This window comes from Penicillium solitum, assembly GCF_028829755.1.
Source record: "Penicillium solitum strain IBT 25940 chromosome Unknown utg000001l_segment0_segment0, whole genome shotgun sequence".
NCBI classification, from domain to species: Eukaryota; Fungi; Ascomycota; class Eurotiomycetes; order Eurotiales; family Aspergillaceae; genus Penicillium; species Penicillium solitum.
The window spans coordinates 6,226,200-6,245,210 of record NW_027072121.1 but is presented as its reverse complement, the minus strand read 5'-3'; the positions used below and the strand labels follow the sequence as shown (position 1 = coordinate 6,245,210).

The window sequence follows — 19,011 nt, the reverse complement described above, 5'->3', positions numbered from 1 at the left end:
AGTCGCCAGTGATAGTCTTTGTGGGGGATGTCAACCTTGGAGAAGACGGCATTGAAATTGAGATAGGAACTGGATTCTAATATGCGTGTTAGCTGAGGATAATTGAGATTCATTTGGCAATGGGAAATTTTCTCTCTGACCGTGCCTGAAGTTGGGCCTCTCATAAACTTCCATCTGGACACGTTCGAAGACATTATCACACGGATTTCTATATTTACCTCAACATATTCATTTGATCTGATGTACAGAGTAAGACTTTCTTTTATCAACTCTCAGCCCAGCTGTATGCAGAAAAGTCGTTTGAATTACTCCTTTCAAGGACACAGCTTCTGAATTCTTTCCAATGCATCCTCTCGAATCTCATAAACAATATCTTCTGCAGCCTTCACATCATGTATCAGGCCCACAGAGGCTCCTGCATATGTCGCTAGTCTCCCCTCAGGTCCCCAGCCCTTATCACCCATCTTAACAGCTTCATCGTGAAGCTTTTTCAGTTCCTCGAAAGACTTCCCTTCCTGCTGCTCAACAAATGATTTGTTGACGATAGTCCGGGGACTGTATTCCTCTGGCCACCCAAAAGTACCCCTGAGGTTATTATACAGTAGTGTACGCGTGGTTGAGGTTGCACCATCGACCGCACGCACAACCTCATCCTGGTAACCCCGGCTAATGCGTGCTTCACTGGCAGCCAGGAATCGAGTCCCCATCACCACGCCCGAAGCTCCAAGACACAACGCTGCTGCAACACCGCGCCCATCTGCGATTCCGCCAGCCGCAAACAAATGAATTTGGCTGCCTGCCATGGCATCTGCTACTTCGGGAAATAGCGCCATAAGACCCATGCCGTCTTTCGCCCGACCGTGACCACCGGATTCAGCGCCTTGCACAACAACAACATCTGGTCGCTCCCGGTTCTGAAGAAGCTCCTTTGCCTCCTTCAGAGTGCCAATCTGAATCCAGATTTGGGTATCAGGCGATACCTGACGGATCTTGCTAGACCAGTCGTCGTATTCCTTGGGTCCCTGTCGTGGGGCGTATAGCCAGGCTGCACATGGTTTATGCTTTTCGATAGCGGCGACGGCAACATTGATGTCGTCACCCCAGAGCTGGTATCCTACGCCGACAGGTAGTGTCGAGCCGGGAGTAGTTGGCACTGTGCTGGCCGCTTGGCGTATAAGCAATGATGCTTTTTCGAGATCATCACTTGTGTCCTGTGTTTTGGCACCGGGGCCAATGAACCCTAGCCCGCCGGCGCGAGAAACGGCTACTGCCAGTGCTGGACCGGACATTACTTTCATGGGGGCGCTGACCACAAATGGGCTAGATACCCATGGGTATCGCGATAACAAGCTTGTCGCCATGGTTTGGTATTCGAGACGGTCGGCAAATATTTGGCTATGTCACAATAAGATCAGTGGTAATTACCATGCGGCAAGATATGTGGGAGGAAGCTTGTTTTAAACGTGAATGTTGTTCTGAATGTCTCGGAGTTACCGAGGCATTGTCGTCGACGTCACAACAATCGGAAGTTCCGCAATATCCGCATTCTATTCCGTACCTACAAAGTACATACGTTACGGGAGGAATATGCCCGCAACCGTTGAAAAATGTTAATATATTACTGAGGGGTTTAAAAACAACCGACATTAAATGGGTTTGTATGGTTATTAGAGGTTGGTTAAAAAAATAACCTTGAATTCTTGTTCAAGCATTCCTCTAATGTATGCACTATCCGGTACTCATAACTCTGAATTAGTCTTTACTGACTTGTGCTGCGGAAAAGTCTGCGCTCTCAAAACATAGTCCACTCATCGCTCATAGTGCCTATGTCAAAATTGATTGCCCAATCTGCAAGGTCAAAGTGATCAAAATCAACGAAGCTAGTCGCATCAATATCCGTCATTGTTGTGATGTTTAACGCAGGTAGTGTTGGGACTGGCCCTGGTACAAGATCAGGAGGCTTTATAGAGCTGGCTGTCGTAAAGCTATCCAAGATGTGATCAAGTTTGCGCGAGATAGCCTTTGAGGCTTTGATGCAAAATACATGATTGGTCTCACTAGGACTGGAAACGGTTTCGAGTTGAGACACTAGGACAGAAAGATTTCGAATAAGAGTGGAGGTCTTGATACCAGCAAGAAGTTGTGATCCTGTTGATGAATCTTGAATAGAGGTTTCCAGTGCAGTTGAGAGGATTGCAGCACATGGCAAACCATATGAGAGAATCTTGCACCCGTTAATGAGAGATATTTTATGCCGGCGCGACATTAGAATGGGGTACATACAATTCCAGGCAGATCGCGAGGTGAAGATTTTCTCCCGCGACAATTCGTCATTTTCACAACTGTTTCGAGCATGCTCGCTGACACCTCAAGCAACTCTGGTTGAAGAATCGTGTTACCATCACCCTTGCCAAGTAATCGGTAAACTTGAAAGTGGATATGAAGATATGACAGGTAGACTTTTGCATGCATATGGCAATGTGCGGGTGGGAGATTCGATGCCCAGCACTCCTGTCTGTATTGAAGATAATGGGGTAAACCGTTCCACGCTACATAGCAGCGACTGGACAACTCTCTATAGTATCTTCAGCATATGAAAGGGGCAAAATAGCAAAAGAGCATACCTGAGCTTGATATTATCGGCAGGTTGTATTGATCGATATTGATATTCGACAATTTCTTCACGGAACTCTGCTAGAATATAACGTATCCGAGCCCACGTTGCGGCTCTATATTTTCTATCTGTGTTCCAGCCGTCTTGCGTAAGGTTGGCTTTTGCTTGTTCTATCTTGTCTGACGATGTGAAAATTTCGTCATCAGATAAGTCCAACGGCAGTTTGCAGTCTGCATGTCGAGCAGTTATTCGAGGCGACCGGTTGAACACTGCTGCGAACACTTTGTCGAGATAATAAGCTCTGACAAAGCTTCTTCGTCGACACTCCGCCAGAAAAAACGGCGTGGCTGAGTGTATTGCTTCTCTATTCAAGCCCAATGCTAGTAGGTCTGTAGCGAGGTCGCCTACCCGTCGCCAGACACTTAGACCTAGGACACTGTGAATATGCAAACTGCTTGTTTCAGGACCACTACACTCACTTGCATCTCCTTCAAAAAGCGTGGTAAGTTGGAGATTCTCATGAGCAAGCCATACCATAAGATCAGTTGTTTCTGGTGCAAGCTCACGAGCCAACCGCAAGCACAAGTTGCCGTACCAACCCATTTCCGTAGTGAACTTGTCATCTTGGTATTTATCGTCTGCATAACCTTCAGTATAGAGAGAAGAGCGTGCTGCCATAGTATATAATAGACCAAGAGTTTCTATGCGCAAATTCGCTCCGCTGAATAGCGCGCAGAAGGCCTCCAAGTCTAAGTCTTGCGTAATGGCAACGTCCGATGAGGATGAGCGTAAAATATCTTCTGCTAGTTGCGGACCCTGATGAATGGAAATCCGGTTGGTTCTCTCTTCTTTCATGTAGCCCGAGCCCGCGAGACCAATTCGAAGGGAAGTGATCAGCTGCAACACAAGTGGCCTAGGTACAAGTGCAACTTGACTGAATGAATAATACTCGTGGATTCGTTTTTCAATGACTGGCAATAGTTTCAATTGGGAGACAATGTCTTCAATGGTTGCCAAGTGCTCATTGTGTGCCTTTATATTGTAATTATGACCCCCGGTAACCGGAGCCCGCGATGTCAAATCGTTGGGTTCTGCCGACAGGAACGGCCATGTGTGGAATATTGGAGTTCCAGTCGAGGGACTATTGGCGTTGTTTGAAGGTTCACTTTGTACCACACTGGTTGAGCTGGGTGGAGTTGAGATAGTCGGTCCCTGGAAATTCCGTTGTTTGGTCAGAGGTGCAGGATGATACCAGCATTGGAGACTACGGCGTTGACATGAGGCACATATTGGTTTCCTGTGATCACACCGAATTTTGCATTTCCGGCATGACTCACAAGAAGCCAGAGAGCGATTACGTCGGCGACTTGGCGCTGACATGTCAAGACCCTCTGATGGAATCTCTAGCCATGTGTCGTCTATGAAGATGATGCTAAGGGAGTTTTTTTTAAAAAATAGACAGTAGATGCGGAGTACCAGATCTCATGTGGTAATTTTAGTTCTGTATCGGACTTGTATTGGACTTGTATCGGTGTAACCGGGTCAAATACAATGGGCCCGGAATAGCAAGATGCGTCCATGACGGGCTATATCAGTACCCCCGATAGCGACTAATTGTTCTTTAATAGTTCACTATTAGCCTTAGCCTTAGCTGGTAAAACGTAATCTTTGCCTTGAATTTCCCTCACGCTTTCTGACATCTAGATTCGTATATAATTGTCGGTTCCCCCCTGAGTTGTATTTTCGGTATACTTCATCGAAATATCTCCCATTGGAAGAAGTCAAAGTATTTCTACTTGAGGCGGCCTTACGATATTCTTCCAAACCAAGCCCTATCACTTATCTCTATCATTGACCGTCTTTCTATATTAATCAAGGCGCCATTTCCAAGGGGTCACTATGAATCTAAAGGCTACACTACAGCGCTTGAACACAGACAAGGAACACAATGATGCCGGCAGATCCATGCAAGTAGATGCACCAATACAGGAGTCACCCGGTAGCCCCATTATGGATAGAGAGCTTAAAAATGGCCCCAACGAGTCTGAAAAAAATCCTTGGGAGTCTTCGTTCTATGTCTTACTGTAAATTCTGCTTGCTAACTGCTCGCGATGAAAGGTGACCTGGGATGGCGAAGACGACCCTGAGAACCCGAAAACTGGACCCCAATGAGGAAGTGGAATGCTATCTTTGCCATGAGCTCATTTGTATTTATGAGTCCACTGTCCTCAACAAGTGTTACCCCGGCATTGCCTGCAATTGCATCCGACTTGAATGTCACCCAGCCTGCAGTTGAGCAAATGGGATCATGATTCTTCCTGTTCTTTTCCTCCTTCCTAGTAGTAGCCATGAAAGTTATATTGCGGTAATGGGGTAAAATGTATAATTTTGTACATAAGCACTGAAAAATGGTCAAACATTCAATGAGGCCTCAGGCATTACTGGACGGACACACTTGCTTGACCCCCCCCCCCCCCCCCCCCACACCCCCCAACTCATCTCCTCCGCAATACCCGCCCTAACTTGCATCCCACTCGGAAATTGCGGGATCTCTACTCCGTACAGGTGCTGCTTATTGTTCGAAACTATGTCACAACCCGAATTGAAGCGAACGTACGTCCGACTGGCATGTGCGCCATGTCGGGTGCGGAAAAGAAAATGCGATGGCACCGATCCTTGCAGCACTTGCCGTGAATGGGGCTATGACTGCCGTTACGAACCTCGGCCACCACGAAAGAAGCGCCGTATTTCCCAACAGCCTCCAAACGAAATCGCCCCGCCAACGTCCCAACAGCCAATTGACTCGGTGGATACACACGGACTGGATCGTCGGTTGTGGGCAAACTCCGGTGCTGCATTTGTTCGGAGGATGGGTCTGAATATCGATCCTGCGAAAGCGCCAAAACTCAGTCTGTTTGGTTGGAATGTAGGAAAGCGACAACTGTCAACCGAATCTCAAGCTGCATGCCCTGTGTTGTCAATCACGGATATCACATCCTTGGAGCACATGAGGACCCTCGCTCAGATCTACTTCACTAAGATCGGTCTGTGTTATGGCTTTATTGATTCTTCTCAGTTTTTCGAGCGACTGGAGGCTAGGTGGCAGTCTCCTGAGGCTAACGGTCTATACGACAGTGTCATCGGTGGCGTTGCTGCACTAGGTTGTTTGTTTTCCCAACGAAACATGACCATCACCGAATTACATCTCATCGGATCGGCACATTCTATTCTCGACACACACGTTCTATGTGGTGCTCCTCCCGTGGACCTTCTCACTGGATGGACATTGCGAGTCGTTTACATGCGAATGACAGATCTGCCTCACCCGACATGGATGGCGAGCTCGAAGTTGATGCATATGGTGGAAGTTGCGGGTTTCCACCTAGAGTCCACTGATTCAGTATTTCCGCGCAGTATCGGCACAGACTTTGACCCAAACATCCGAAGACGACTTTTCGGCGTGGCACTACACCTCAATATGTGGACATCGTACGATCTCGGTCTATCAAGAGTCTCCTTTCAAAAGAATGATTTGCCGTTGCTTCCATCAACCTCCGATGGTGATTCAACGGATGAGCTACTGGGACTTATTCCATTATCGGCAAGCCTAGACCCAGGAAAGACAAAAGGAGATGAGATTAAGCTAGGGGAAACCCTTTCGCAAATCCTGGAAAGAGTTCATACTGAGCCCCCCTCGGCCATGGCGCAATGCAATCTTGTGCTTTGCATTCTGCGCAGAATCCACACAGAGAAACTCGAAATCTCCCCTCAACTCGCAGAAATGTCCTTAGCGTTACTGAAAAAGGGACTTGATTGCTCACGCACTATGGTCAGGGACTGTAGTCCCTGGCAACACATGGCAAACGTACCTTTCCACATCATATGTGTCTTGCTCGTGATGGACACACGGCAATCACTCGCGATGCTTCCCGAAGCAATGGAGACATTGAAGCTCGTCGCATCCACTTACGATACAAACACCATGAGAGAAGCATGGAGTGCGGCTCTCTTGCTAGTTATGCTTCATCAACAGCGGAGGAAAGATGACCTTACGATCTTCAATAACATCATGAAGATGGAGGACAAAGAAAGTCCAGCTGAGCCATCCCAGCAGCAATTTCCAAGCGATGAAGAGTACTCATGGCTAGGGGCTTTGGTTGCTGATCTACCTGGTTTGCAAAGGGATGATCTTGATCAGTTTCTGAATGCGGATATGATTGATGGTTCAAGTTTCCTGGACGGATCTGGATGAGGAAGCCCTAGAGGTGCTTATGTTTTTGAGAGAGAGAGAGAAATCAATATTTGTTTAATTTTGTCCCGAGGTCAATATTTTCTTTGTTCAGTTTAGCAATTTAGCTTTTCTTTCAACTTTCAAACCCGAAAACAAGTGTGATGTTACAGAGCCTTGCGGAAATTGCGGGTGGTGACTTTCTTTGCCTGGCTGGTAAAAAGTCTCCGTTCCGCAATATCCGCTTCCATGCTGGTTGGAAAAGACACATGGAAAACTCACTACATAATAGTCTTAATGTCCCAATATTCTCCCAGAGTACAAGCTCATACTAACTGGGGGAGCTCAACCTGAATTCAGTGCACCTGGACATCGAACCATAAACCTCACTGACAAAACGTGTCTACTTGTCACTACTCCATCAAGTTCAAAATGCACGAGAAGCCGTCAATTGAAGCAAACAAGGCACTTTCAGCACCTCTTTCCAACACAGCACGCTATGTTGATTTCGAAGGGGCGGATGACCCCGAGCATCCTCAGAATTGGAGACTGTCTACGAAGTAAGCTACAAGTCCAAATCAGTCAAAGACCTGGATATTCTGGAAACAAACTGACACCAATTTCACGCAGACTTTTCAACTCAATCCTAGTCTGCTCAGGGACCTTAATTGTCTCCCTAACAAGCGCCATATTTGCACCAGGAATCGACGAAGCAAGCAAAACTTTCGGGGTGGGAACGGTTGTCGGAACACTAGGAACAACCCTATATGTCCTTGGCTTTGCATCAGGGCCCCTGATCTGGGCACCTGCATCAGAGCTACGGGGAAGAAAATGGCCCTTGACAATTGGAATGTTAGGAGGTGGAATTTTCACTATTGCATCGGCAGTAGCCCAAAATATCCAGACCTTGGTCATATGCCGTTTCTTCGCTGGGATGTTTGGCGCGAGCCAACTGACTGTTGTCCCCGGAGTACTGGCTGATTTATACAGCAACACAACTCGTGGTGCTGCCATTTCGCTATATGCGCTGACTGTTTTCGTGGGGCCATTTATGGCTCCTTTTGTGGGTGGCTTCATTGCGTCGAGTTATCTTGGCTGGCGATGGACGCTTTACATTCCGGCAATTTTTAGTCTCGCCAATGGGCTATTAAGTGTTCTTTTCTTGGATGAGACATATCCGCCTTGTATTCTCGTGGCGAAGGCTGCTGCTCTTCGCGAAGAATCACAAAATTCAAATATTCGCGCCAGGCATGATGATATCGAGGTCAGCATCGCAGATCTCGTGGAGAAATACTTTACACGTCCATTGACATTGCTCTTCACGGAGCCTATTATCCTTGTTGTGTCAGTTTACATGTCTTTCATCTATGGCCTTGTCTATGCGCTTCTTGAGGCATATCCCTTCGTCTTCGAGCATGTATACGGAATGACTCCTGCCTTTGCTGGTCTAATGTTTATTGGCCTCATTATTGGCGTCGTGCTCGCGTGTGCCTTCATTCTTTTCGGGCAGTTGGCCTATGCAAGGAAATTGGCAGAGAATAAGGGCATCGCAGTGCCCGAGTGGCGCCTTGCTCCAACACTCCTTGGAGCGCCTGTTTTTACAATAGGTCTATTTTGGTGAGTAGAATCATTTTGTGTTAGAATGATGTATGATGTCTAACTGAAAATCCATCAGGTTTGGTTGGACAGGGTTCACCCCTCAGATTCACTGGGCTGCACCTGCCGCGGCGGGGATATTCATCGGATTTGGAGTGTTATGCATCTTCCTTCCGTGCTTCAACTATATCGTCGATGCATACTTGCCAATGTAAGTTCTCGGCCTATCTGCTGGAAGAAACCAAAACACCCTGCTGACGTACCTGGATCTTAGCGCTGCTTCAGCTGTTGCTGCCAATATTATTCTTCGGTCAGCAGTAGCTGCGGGCTTTCCTTTATTCTCAAGGCAGATGTTTCAGAATATGGGAATTCAATGGGCTGGCACGTTGCTTGGTTGTTTAGCTGCAATAATGATCCCCATTCCGATCATATTCAGGAATTATGGCCCTTGGCTACGAGGGAAAAGCAAAGTATTTCCCTAAAAGAGCTAAGAGTTATATTGAACGAAATGACATTCTGAGTTCTTTCCATGGAGCCACAATTGCTACCAAGCCCATGAGCATATAGTTATAGTGTATTTAGTAAGAGTTGAAACGCTTTATTCTCAACTTCCCAGAGGCATCGTTCCGATCCTTTCTACGTAATTCGGCTCTCAAATCCAAACAGGAACATAAGTAAACCATTTTGTACAACATAGAAAGCATAACAGTCTTTTCTCATATTTCTAATGCAAGTTGTCCGTGGCCTGCCGTAAGATGCGAGGGTTCGGAGGTTCGGAGGTTCGGGGGATTAGCCTAGAGGAATAATGGCCTGTTGTGGGATGTACCTTACGCTAACTTGATCTCCATGCGACGTTACTTCGTTGAACGTGACACAGAATCAATTTACAGTCGATCTTCAAAGACATGTGATCTGCTCTCAGTTGAGCTTTATAGGTAAACAACATCCCCAGCTGTCTAAAGACTCAACAGGTATGGAGTCCTATTTACCCCCAAGCTCTTGAGAAAGTATTGACCTCGCTCTTTCCTTTTTAGTACCGCCAAACTCTGTTATGTCACCCAAACCCTTCATGACCTTCATAAGATCTTTATTCCTCGTGATAACAATTGCAACCTCTTTCGCCATGTCGACAACCCGGTACACTGTACCAGTCCCCGAATCGACGCCAATTCTAGAGACTCGTCAACAACTCAATGAGATGGCAATGCAATTCCCACTCGGAACTGTGGACGACAGGAATGGAGGCTATTATCTCCTCGACCACGATGCTACCGTTTTAGCCGTCGCGTCTGATTCCCTCTGTGAAGACCTGGATGCTTCAATGGAGGCAGCAAAACGGTACCACAGCACCCATCCGGAAATTGATGAGGCTTCATCAAAGAAAAGGTCCGAAGGGAGTTGATTTGGGGAGAGAAATTGTCTCAAGGTCGATCCATATGCGGTTGCTAGGAGATAGCCAGAGAGCACAATGATAAGACAGCTCTTTGACACTGGAGTGACTATTTAGTATCACAGCTAAACCTCATCAGCTTCGACAAACAAAAGCGTACATGGGGAACTTTTACGTTTAAGAACAGAAGAGAAGAAACATGTGATAAGATTAGACAAACGGGTCACTTGAGGGTCCTTTGAGCTCTGTTTATATCCTACTATGGAGCATATAATTATAATATTGAATAAACTCAATCACTTGACTTCAAAAGTTGCAAGCCTGTACATGGATTCCCTGTTTATCGACCTCCACTTATTCAGGATTGTTATCAATCGAACTATCCACAGCCCATCCATTGAGCATGGTGTAGTCGGAATACGGCGAGGTGCCATGCAGGGTCTCATAGTGCTTGCGAAGCCCACACTCTCTCAACTTAGCGGAGTCTGCGTTGACGCACCGGTGCTGCATGATAGCCGCGATTTGTCGGCCCGCGTCTTGTCCTTCATAGTATGCACCGTGAAGGAATCCAAAGAAGGTTGGGCTGGTAGCCTCGCCGGCAAACCAGAGTCGGCCAGTGTTGGCACGAAGATTCTGGTGCATTTCCAGAGTTGTGGCAGGAGGCCAATTGGAGTAGCTGCCGTAGGCCCAGGGCTCTGATGTCCAGCGTGGGTACATGAATGCAGTTGGCTCGGGGATATCCTTCTCCGGGAACATCTTGCGCAGAACTTCCATTGCTTCCTTCTTGGTTTGCTCGTCTGTTTGGCGCTCGGCTCGATAGGCAAGCTCGTTGGTCACGGTTACAAAAATGATGTTGGAATCCGGGAGGAACCCAGGGGTGGATAGTGACTGCCAGATCGGATACCAGCCACGGGTTACAGGATCAGCGTAGAGGTGATATTGTGTTTCCGAGGGCCAGAAGGTCTCGTTGAACTGGAAGAAGATCTTGGTGTATGTTCCCATGGTAAACTTCTGAATAGCTTCTTGCTTCCAATCCGGGAGCTCTGGGGAGAAGTTGACAGCGCCGTTTTGTAGAACTCCCAGTGAGAATGTGGCAATAGCATAGTCTGCTTCTACACAGCTGCCATCTTTGTTGTAGACTGTGACCCCATCGTTCGAATACGTGATGTTTGTGACCTCGGTGTTCAAGTGAAGACGGGGATCATTGTCAGTGAGGAAAGTCGATGCAAGACCTTTAACAATGACATTCAATCCACGTTGGTCTAAAACGAAGTTATCGTGGTCGCTGAAATAATTGAAGGTCAAGTTATCACCGGCACAGCCGAAGACAAATGAACTCTCAATTGGGGAGTAGGCAGCTTCAAAGTCTAGTCGAGATGTTAATTGACCGCGCTAGGTGCATTTACCAGACAGATAGATAACTTACCCCACGACCACCAGTCAACAGCCTGTGCTTCCATGTCATGTGCCTTGGGGCTCCAACCAGCCAAGGCCATGCCTGACTTGGCGTTTTGATCCTGGAGATTCTGAGTAAGAATCTCACCTGCCCTCTGATTGGCAATATCATAAGCCTCGTCATAGGCGTCCAGTAGATCGCTATAGTCGGAGTAACCATCCTTGTTGTAAGTTGACACGTTGTCGTAATTTGACCAATGGGTGTTCAGTCCGTATTTTTGAGCCTGTCCGAGGTCAGTTTGTGTTCGATCGAAGATATTTCGAGACTTACCAATCCCCAGATTGGGTTCTGTGGGCCTCCCTCGCTTCCAATACCTTGTACCTATTTAACCTGTCAGTACAGTCCTTTCATACAACACAGCTGAGAGATGCATACCCAGTTGGCACCCATCTCAATAATATAAGGCTTGCCATCTTTGTCTTTGCCGAATGGTTTATGCCAAGCCCGACCGCCGATAGTATCGCGGTACTCGAGAATCACGAAATCATGAATGGAAGCATTCGTGAGGGCTTGCTATAAATTGTCAATGGTATTCAGATCAACGGAAAGGGAAACTTACAGCAGCAGTAATACCAGCTACACCACCTCCCCTATACTTGGTTAGTGTTGAGATCAACCAATAAGGCATTTAGTACTTACAGGATTGCAACCTTAGTTTTCTTGCATGTTCCCTCAGTTCGAGTCTGGTGAGGCGCAGCGATAACGGGCTGGACAGCGCCAGCTATGGCCAAAAGCGAAAGGTGTTTCAAATGCATGGTGAAGCTCTGCAGATCTGAGAAGGGGACGGATTGCAATAAATAAATGTACTCCAAGACATTGACCCAGGTGACCCACAGTGGTGGGGGCTATAGTTGTAAAGATAAGATCCCGCAAAAGAGAAGAGAAGAAAAGAGCAGATATACTACGGGGAAACACCGAGACTGAGGCTTTCCGCAATTGGGCAAGTACATGCGGGAAGCTAAAAGCATAATTTAAACCTACCCAGTATGTAGTATGTAGTACCTAGGTATGTAGGTATGTATGTAGTCAATATAGATATCTGCGGGGATGGCCTCAATATTCTTCTTTTTCTTTTTTTTTTTCTTTTTCTTTCTTTTTTTCGAATTTGATAAATTCTAATCTCCTGCTCATCCTTCTCATTACGTTTAGAATGCCCAATTAGGCTAGTACATCCCGAAGTGTCAGATATACTGTTGGACGGGAAATATCTGAGGCTAAGCTACTCCATACTACGTCCACCGGTGACTCGTCGCCCCGAGTATCTCCCAATTTGCTCATGATATCTAATATTGTCGGCGAAGTACGATAATCGGTACTTCCGCTAAGATAGTGCACAGGCAACTAGGTTCAACCGGTAGTTCCGGCGCTAGAGCCTCGGCAGTCATACGTACCTGGTATGGCCCGAAAGCTGTGTTGGAAGCTTTGGCGAACATGCGATTAAACTGTTTCAGGGAATGACTCGGCGAAGCGATAGTCGTTGAGGATTCTTTGAATTAACTGTGCTAAAAGGTCTCAACACTAAACGCCGCTGCTCTCAAGGTCCCGCTAATCCTCACCTCTCTGATTTGAGATATTCCATGCAAGCTCCACCGAAGGTCGTTGACAAATAGAGTCCGCACTATCGTTGCCGAGGTTGTCACATCAATAATCAATCCAAGCTGCTGGGCAAGGTAATACGCCGTAATTGTTGTTCTAGCATGCCTTCTCGACTCGGTGCCAATAAGGTTACAAACTGTGTCGTGAATAGGCCTGCCATTCCGGCTCCTGCAAGAAAAACTGGTATCAGACTAAGATAGCTAGCACTCGAGCGCCAGATAAGGGCGAGCACTGGGAAGGAGACGACTATCGTTCCCAATCCAATAATAGACAATTTCTTATATCTCATAGTTCGGGTTCGAGGTGAGCTAGTTGGTTAGCATAGAGGATGCAAATATATATGATCTAGTACAGAAGACAGGATAAAGTATAAGATAGTCCGACCTAGACATCTAGCCCAATACCCATTCTTTCAAAGAGTAGAAGTCGGGATAATCAGATTCATTGAAAGATAACTAGAGCCCATTAACCACAAAGAGAGTGGCTGAAGTAGCGAAACTGACTCCAAAGGTAATCGTCCTGGGATGGGCTGTTAAGCTGTGAGATGGTACCTAGCTTGAAGGTAGGATCAACCAAGGTTAGAAGATCAAGTTTGTCAGCACATCCATGGATCTGACTGACCACACTCTTATGTACTAGGCATGCAGGAACGGGGCGATGCACCTATTGAATTCATCACAACATCACTACCCAATAGAAAGATGCAGCTGAGGTGAGTCCTTGCATTAGAATTGCCAACGTTTTGACTGGAATGTGGGGATTGTTACACATATGTAGCCTGTGTGACTTGTCACTATCCAGGATCTACGTGCATATCATTGCATATTATTGAGTTGTGGGTCTCAAGACTGCATTTATCAGCTGGCAGCTTTTCGATTTGATTATATCCTTGCAACCACCCACTTGTTTCTCTGATGCATCCTCTCAAGGTTGGCGTGCTATTTTCTTTCAGTAGGGTATACAACATATATGCAGTGGACAAGGAAACGCCTTTGTATGATAGTCTTCATCTAGAAATTCAGTTAGGACAACGGAGTAATATTAAAGCAGTTTCCAAGGTTGGATTTGGAAACTCGAACACTCAAGCAGCCATCCTAGTGTCAATGGACATATGCTAGGCATTGGTGATCTACAAGGTACCCCTAGCCCTCATCACCGTACTTGGGGCCAAGAGTCATCATGAAGTGAATAATATTCTCAAGGCAGCTGAGACAAATAGGAAATCGCTGATCATGTCAATTTGCTTTTTCAGCAAATTCGTAGAGATGCTTGGTCGAGTTTCCCAATGTCTTGGATCGGACAAAGCCGAAGACTTCTGCGTGAACTCCTGAGCCGTGGGGATACTTCCATTGCCGCCTCGGTGAGATAGGAGGTTAGTGGTTGACATATCGAGGTAATACATAGATCGACAAAGTGAGAACGTGGGTTCATAATTTGCGTGGCCCCTTGGAATATGTGGAATTTCCTCATTTCCGGAGTTCCATGACAGCCAAAAAGAAAAGATCTTTGTCCATAGATACAAAAAACTTAATTGACATAGTCATGATCCCAGGAAATATGGCAGAAACATTGTTGTAGTTCGATGGCTACAAAGCTGTTCCACAAGGGAAAAAATGTAAAGAAAGAGGAAGAAATCGAACCAGAGGAACACCGCCGAGCTATGCAAAGGCCGTCATCTGACGTTTTCCCGAACGCCAAACCAGAGACACCAAAGATTCAGAAAGGGGGACCAGAAGATTATTCTGGGCTAAAGCAAAGATAAGAAGAAAAGGATATGCATAGGATAATTCCTTTCAGCGGAAGGCGTAAGAAGGGCGAACCATTTTCGATACTTCTGGATTCAGAGAGAGCTGCTGGTAAGGCGAACTTCCTGGGTCATAGTACAGGCCTTCGATGTGCCCGTCCTCGCGGCGAAGAGAGATATAGTAGAATCCGGAAATTGTAAGACCTTGACGAGCGTCGGTCGGGGTGATGAAGCATCGTTCTGGGGTGTGTTAGCGAAAAGCAAAAACAAAATAAACAGTGGAAGCAGACATGATCTTCCGCTACTTACCCTTCCATCTCATCAAAATCCATCCCTTGGATAATTCCTCGGTAATCCACTTCCGACTCACAAGGTTTTGAGCCATCTCAGCGTCTGTCAGATCCTTGAACGGTTGCAGTTCACGCCAGTAGGTGCTATCAATTTCAGCATCTGCTTTGAAGTTCTTTGTTTCCAGCGTGTGATTGTTGAAATCGATGATCTCGCCTTCCAAGAAAGTCACAATGTGCGCATCGTGGGTGGGCGAGGTCTTATCGGGGATGTTGTAGGCCTCCATAGTGCCAGATAAAGTCATGTCATCGTGGTTGATCTGATGTATCGTCACTTTGACGGGCCAATTTTCATCGCGGTTGTTAGCTAAGTATCGGCGGCCACTTGTGGTAGAAACGCTGATTCGGGTGCTATCACCTCCATTTACAATGACAGGCTCAGTAGGGGCGTTCGGACTGGGAATGCGTTGCGACAACACTGAACACCCGGCACTCGCAGCCCGTTGACAGCCCGAAAAAGCCATTCCAGATCGAAGCCATGAGCATGCCGCAGGTGGTTCAATGTTGGGAGTGTATAGAATGAAATCCGTGTCTCTCCAAGACTTGTTATCCATTGAGAAGGATAGCCGACTGTCCGCCAAGACATGCATACTATCTTCAAGGGAGTTTGAATACCGAATGCGATCGAGATAGTGAATGGTTTCCCCCAGCACGTTGCCCAGATACGTGTCTGAGTGTAGTTGGCGATGAGCGGTAGCCCGAGCGCGTAAGTCGTTGTGGGTGATGTTGGTATGATGTGGGTCCCCGCGCGTGGTAGGACGATAGCGGTATCCCCGAGATGCGACCGCTATCATATTTTCAGTGTCCTCGTCTGGAGTGATCTCTGAATAGCGGTCGATGATGTAGTTCTCCAGTGTGCGGCTTCTCGGGAGCCGAGGCTGACGCCTTGCAGATTGTAGTAATGCCGCCACTGCGGAGATCGATGTCCGAGCCTCAGTGCTGCCTGGTAATGTTGCATACTCATGGGGTATCAGTTGCGCGGGGCCCGGGGCCGGGACCTCGTTGCGCGGAGGTCGTGCGGGGGGTGTATCACTGCTTGAGATGGAATGGAGAAAGGGCTGCATCTGATCATCTTCTGACTCATCGCGTGCAGCACCATCCTCATCATCAGATCCGGGTGCCCATCCATACAACGATCTCGAGTTGGGCACTTGGCCCTCGTAGTTCGGCATGTCGGTTGATCTCTCCTGGCGGCGGACAATCGGGATGCGGCGGTTGAGTTCAACGGACGTGCGCGGGTTGGTGGGATCATCCACCTCCATGCGGTCTTCGTTTTGCGGTGGCGGATTAGCCGGATAACGGCGGCGACGCTGTCGGCTCAAGGAGGGTAGTAGCGGATTGAAGAGAGCTGGTCGCGATCGCAGGAAGTTCACGTTGTCATCGTGGGCATTATCGGTCTCCACAGGGGCCGGTGTGGGAATCGACGATCGGCGTGGAGGGTCAGGTGCCGCGGTCGTCGGGGAGAGTTGTGTGGCGTGCTAGAGGATATTAGTTCACATATTATATAGACTGTGATGGATGGCAAGGATAAAACATACTGAGTTAGGAGGCGGCATTCTGAACGGAATGCGCCGTCAAGGAATGTGCGGGATCGACGTTGGCCATGCAAGGCCAAGAAACCAAGATATGTATAGCAACAGACAATTAAGTCTGGGGGAAAGATGTCCACAAATTGCGATCGAGAAAGTGTCAGATGTTGTGCTTCTTGGACTTTGGAAATGTGGAGATGGATGCCACAACATATGACGTTCTTCCTTTCAGCCGGCCGCCTTTGAGCGAATCTGTGAACTTCATTCATTGAACTTCACGGGGATTCTAATCTTAATTATTACTTGTTCTTCCTTAATTCTATGCATATATTGGAGCAAAGTAATATCCCCAAAATCCAGGAACGTGGGGCCCCATGTCATCCTGCAACACATCACACAAAAATAATGCTGACTGCATCTAAAAATCGATCTATAAAGGTCATTCAAAAAGAAAAACCATATATTTCAAGAACAAGCCTCCGTCGGCTTTACACATATCCCCCCCTCCGGTAAAACCCAAACAGCTCTCCATTTCGGCAATCCGCTTCTTCGTTGACTGAAGCGGGGAAACCCTATCGTCTCCTCGGCTTGTGAATAGGTGGCTCTGTCTTTCGTGGGAAAGCGAGTATGTATTTCCTGTTATTATCATACACCCGGCTGAATTTGAGGCTCTTGAGTACTCTTGAGGGCACCTCGAATGCCCTATGCAATCGAGGTCCGCAGGCACTTCTAAGGTTTAGTATATGTTGGTTTGCACAGAATCGGTGTTGGATTGTCGAACAACAACATTCACAAACAATACATCCATGGATATCCATGAATGTTCATATCTGGTTACTAAAGACAAACGGCGAACCTTGGAATGGATTTCTCGGAAATACAATGTCGAAAATCTTACTCTATGACCTGTATCCCTACATCAAAATATTGTTCTAACAAGTGTAACTGTATGTGCAATCGAAGATCTATGCAATAGTCTAAAGGGTTCATAGATCATCTATAGAAATCAAACCTTGCGTGCAGCATTGCAATCATCGGCTAGCTGGACACATTGTAGGACCATGTTCCAGAAAGCATCTAGATCAACACCCCTGGGAATAGCAACACCCGGACCATCAACAGGAGTAGCTACCGAACGCCCCAGTTGACCTGTTATGGATACATCTTTTCCATGTTGTCCATCGGTGACAATACTCAGAGCAAAACGCTCGCCGCCTTTGTCATCAAACACAAGAGCTTGATTAGGGTGCTTGTTAGCAAAGGCTGGATTCAGTGTCGACAAGATCGCAGCCACAGCAAGGGGATCATGCAGCGGAGGCCCGGTGGTCAAACCAAAAGCCTTCTCATATGTGGCAGCGAAGAAAGTGAGTAGCGCGTGCAATATCTGTCGAAGGATAGTGGGTTCCTCGGTCGAGTGGATCGAGCCATGCAAGATGCGCGTTTGAATGGCCTGTGAGGCCAAAACCTGATGTGTGAGATCCAAGGCCATGATGGCTGTCTTGGATGCAAGAACTGGGTTGCTAAAGATTGACTCGGAAGACTCAGGGTCACACTATACCATCCTGATTAGACGAGCTAGAGAGTGATTCAAGATTTGAAAACATACATAGAAGTTGAACTCAGCCCATGGGGTCACATTTCCGATCCTAGACTTCTCACCTGCAAGTCTGCTCATGGGAGCATCGGTGAATCCTTCACCGATGGCACCACCCATAATGCTCAGCCCTTGGATGTGTTCAACCACCTCGGGGAATGTTGCAAACAACAGTGCGATATTGGTCAATGTACCCGTTGCAACTACCCAGGGAGTGCCCTTGGGCTGTGCAAGAAGAGCATCTCTCATGGCCAAAATGGCGTTCTTATCGGTGACGGGTGGTCTAGTGGCCTTTGGAAGAAGGTCGGTCCCATCCAGACCAGATTCCCCTAGAGAGTTTTATTAGAATGTTTCGCTCGCGGTGTGCTCATTCCATACCATGAATATCGGGCGCATGAAGAGCAGGCCGTGAAAATGGCTTATGGCTGCCGGGATAGACAGGAATGTTGGGCTTGCCGATCGCTTCGAGAACGCTGCCGGCATTGGCAGTTGTCTTCTCTAACGATGCATTTCCATGGATAGTACTGATTCCAAGAAGGTTCAAAGATGGATGATGAGCGGCGATCAGAATTGCAAAGGCATCCTATCTCATATTAACGAATATCCCTCTATAATGCCTTTTGAGACTTACATCATGGCCTAAGAACAGTCAGTAATACGAAGGCGAGAGGAACATGATGAACTGACCAGGATCGCAATCCAACCACAAGGGAGTAGGAGTATGTTGATTAACTTGGTCTAACATGGTGTATATCTTAGAGCAACAAATACAATTGAGAGTCAAGAGGCCACTTGGGCACTTAAGTACATTTGGTTGGCCATAAACAGATCCCCGCATCAATGGAAGGAGATAAGGCTTTATCTGAAAGCCCTAAGCCCTAATATCTCAATTGGGTCACGTACAGATCATCAACGCT

At 47.1% G+C, this 19,011-nt stretch overlaps 8 protein-coding genes across 8 annotated transcripts; 3 read left to right on the top strand and 5 right to left on the bottom strand.

Annotated features, from left to right (window-relative positions):
- Positions 1-314: 314 nt before the first annotated feature.
- On the bottom strand, positions 315-1,361 carry N7455_002373 (nitronate monooxygenase; the record flags this gene model as incomplete). Its single annotated transcript, XM_040962112.2, has 1 exon — positions 315-1,361. The coding sequence occupies one exon, from the start codon at positions 1,359-1,361 to the stop codon at positions 315-317; it is 1,047 nt and encodes a 348-aa protein (XP_040807449.2).
- Positions 1,362-1,792: 431 nt separating this feature from the next.
- N7455_002372 (fungal specific transcription factor domain-containing protein) lies at positions 1,793-3,877 on the bottom strand (the record flags this gene model as incomplete). Its single annotated transcript, XM_040962124.2, has 4 exons — positions 1,793-2,224; positions 2,284-2,575; positions 2,625-3,042; positions 3,094-3,877. Coding segments are annotated over 4 exons (1,926 nt in total), but the record flags the coding sequence as incomplete, so codon positions are not given.
- Positions 3,878-5,201: 1,324 nt separating this feature from the next.
- Positions 5,202-6,866, top strand: N7455_002371 (uncharacterized protein; the record flags this gene model as incomplete). The annotated part of the gene is made up of 1 exon (XM_040962220.2): positions 5,202-6,866. The coding sequence occupies one exon, from the start codon at positions 5,202-5,204 to the stop codon at positions 6,864-6,866; it is 1,665 nt and encodes a 554-aa protein (XP_040807330.2).
- Positions 6,867-7,274: 408 nt separating this feature from the next.
- On the top strand, positions 7,275-8,920 carry N7455_002370 (MFS transporter; the record flags this gene model as incomplete). The annotated part of the gene is made up of 4 exons (XM_040962232.2): positions 7,275-7,402; positions 7,473-8,459; positions 8,518-8,649; positions 8,677-8,920. The coding sequence occupies 4 exons, from the start codon at positions 7,275-7,277 to the stop codon at positions 8,918-8,920; spliced, it is 1,491 nt and encodes a 496-aa protein (XP_040807336.2).
- A 641-nt stretch (positions 8,921-9,561) lies between these two features.
- N7455_002369 (uncharacterized protein) lies at positions 9,562-9,840 on the top strand (the record flags this gene model as incomplete). Its single annotated transcript, XM_040962225.2, has 1 exon — positions 9,562-9,840. The coding sequence occupies one exon, from the start codon at positions 9,562-9,564 to the stop codon at positions 9,838-9,840; it is 279 nt and encodes a 92-aa protein (XP_040807324.2).
- Positions 9,841-10,182: 342 nt separating this feature from the next.
- N7455_002368 (uncharacterized protein) lies at positions 10,183-12,039 on the bottom strand (the record flags this gene model as incomplete). Its single annotated transcript, XM_040962219.2, has 6 exons — positions 10,183-11,195; positions 11,255-11,507; positions 11,555-11,605; positions 11,660-11,797; positions 11,844-11,874; positions 11,924-12,039. 6 exons carry the CDS (start codon positions 12,037-12,039, stop codon positions 10,183-10,185), a joined length of 1,602 nt encoding a protein of 533 aa, XP_040807335.2.
- Positions 12,040-14,673: 2,634 nt separating this feature from the next.
- On the bottom strand, positions 14,674-16,527 carry N7455_002367 (GID4/VID24 family protein; the record flags this gene model as incomplete). Its single annotated transcript, XM_040962229.2, has 3 exons — positions 14,674-14,864; positions 14,934-16,449; positions 16,510-16,527. The coding sequence occupies 3 exons, from the start codon at positions 16,525-16,527 to the stop codon at positions 14,674-14,676; spliced, it is 1,725 nt and encodes a 574-aa protein (XP_040807333.2).
- A 979-nt stretch (positions 16,528-17,506) lies between these two features.
- Positions 17,507-18,839, bottom strand: N7455_002366 (uridine-cytidine N-ribohydrolase; the record flags this gene model as incomplete). Its single annotated transcript, XM_040962231.2, has 5 exons — positions 17,507-18,052; positions 18,107-18,423; positions 18,473-18,677; positions 18,726-18,733; positions 18,782-18,839. 5 exons carry the CDS (start codon positions 18,837-18,839, stop codon positions 17,507-17,509), a joined length of 1,134 nt encoding a protein of 377 aa, XP_040807339.1.
- Between the last annotated feature and the right edge of the window lie 172 nt (positions 18,840-19,011).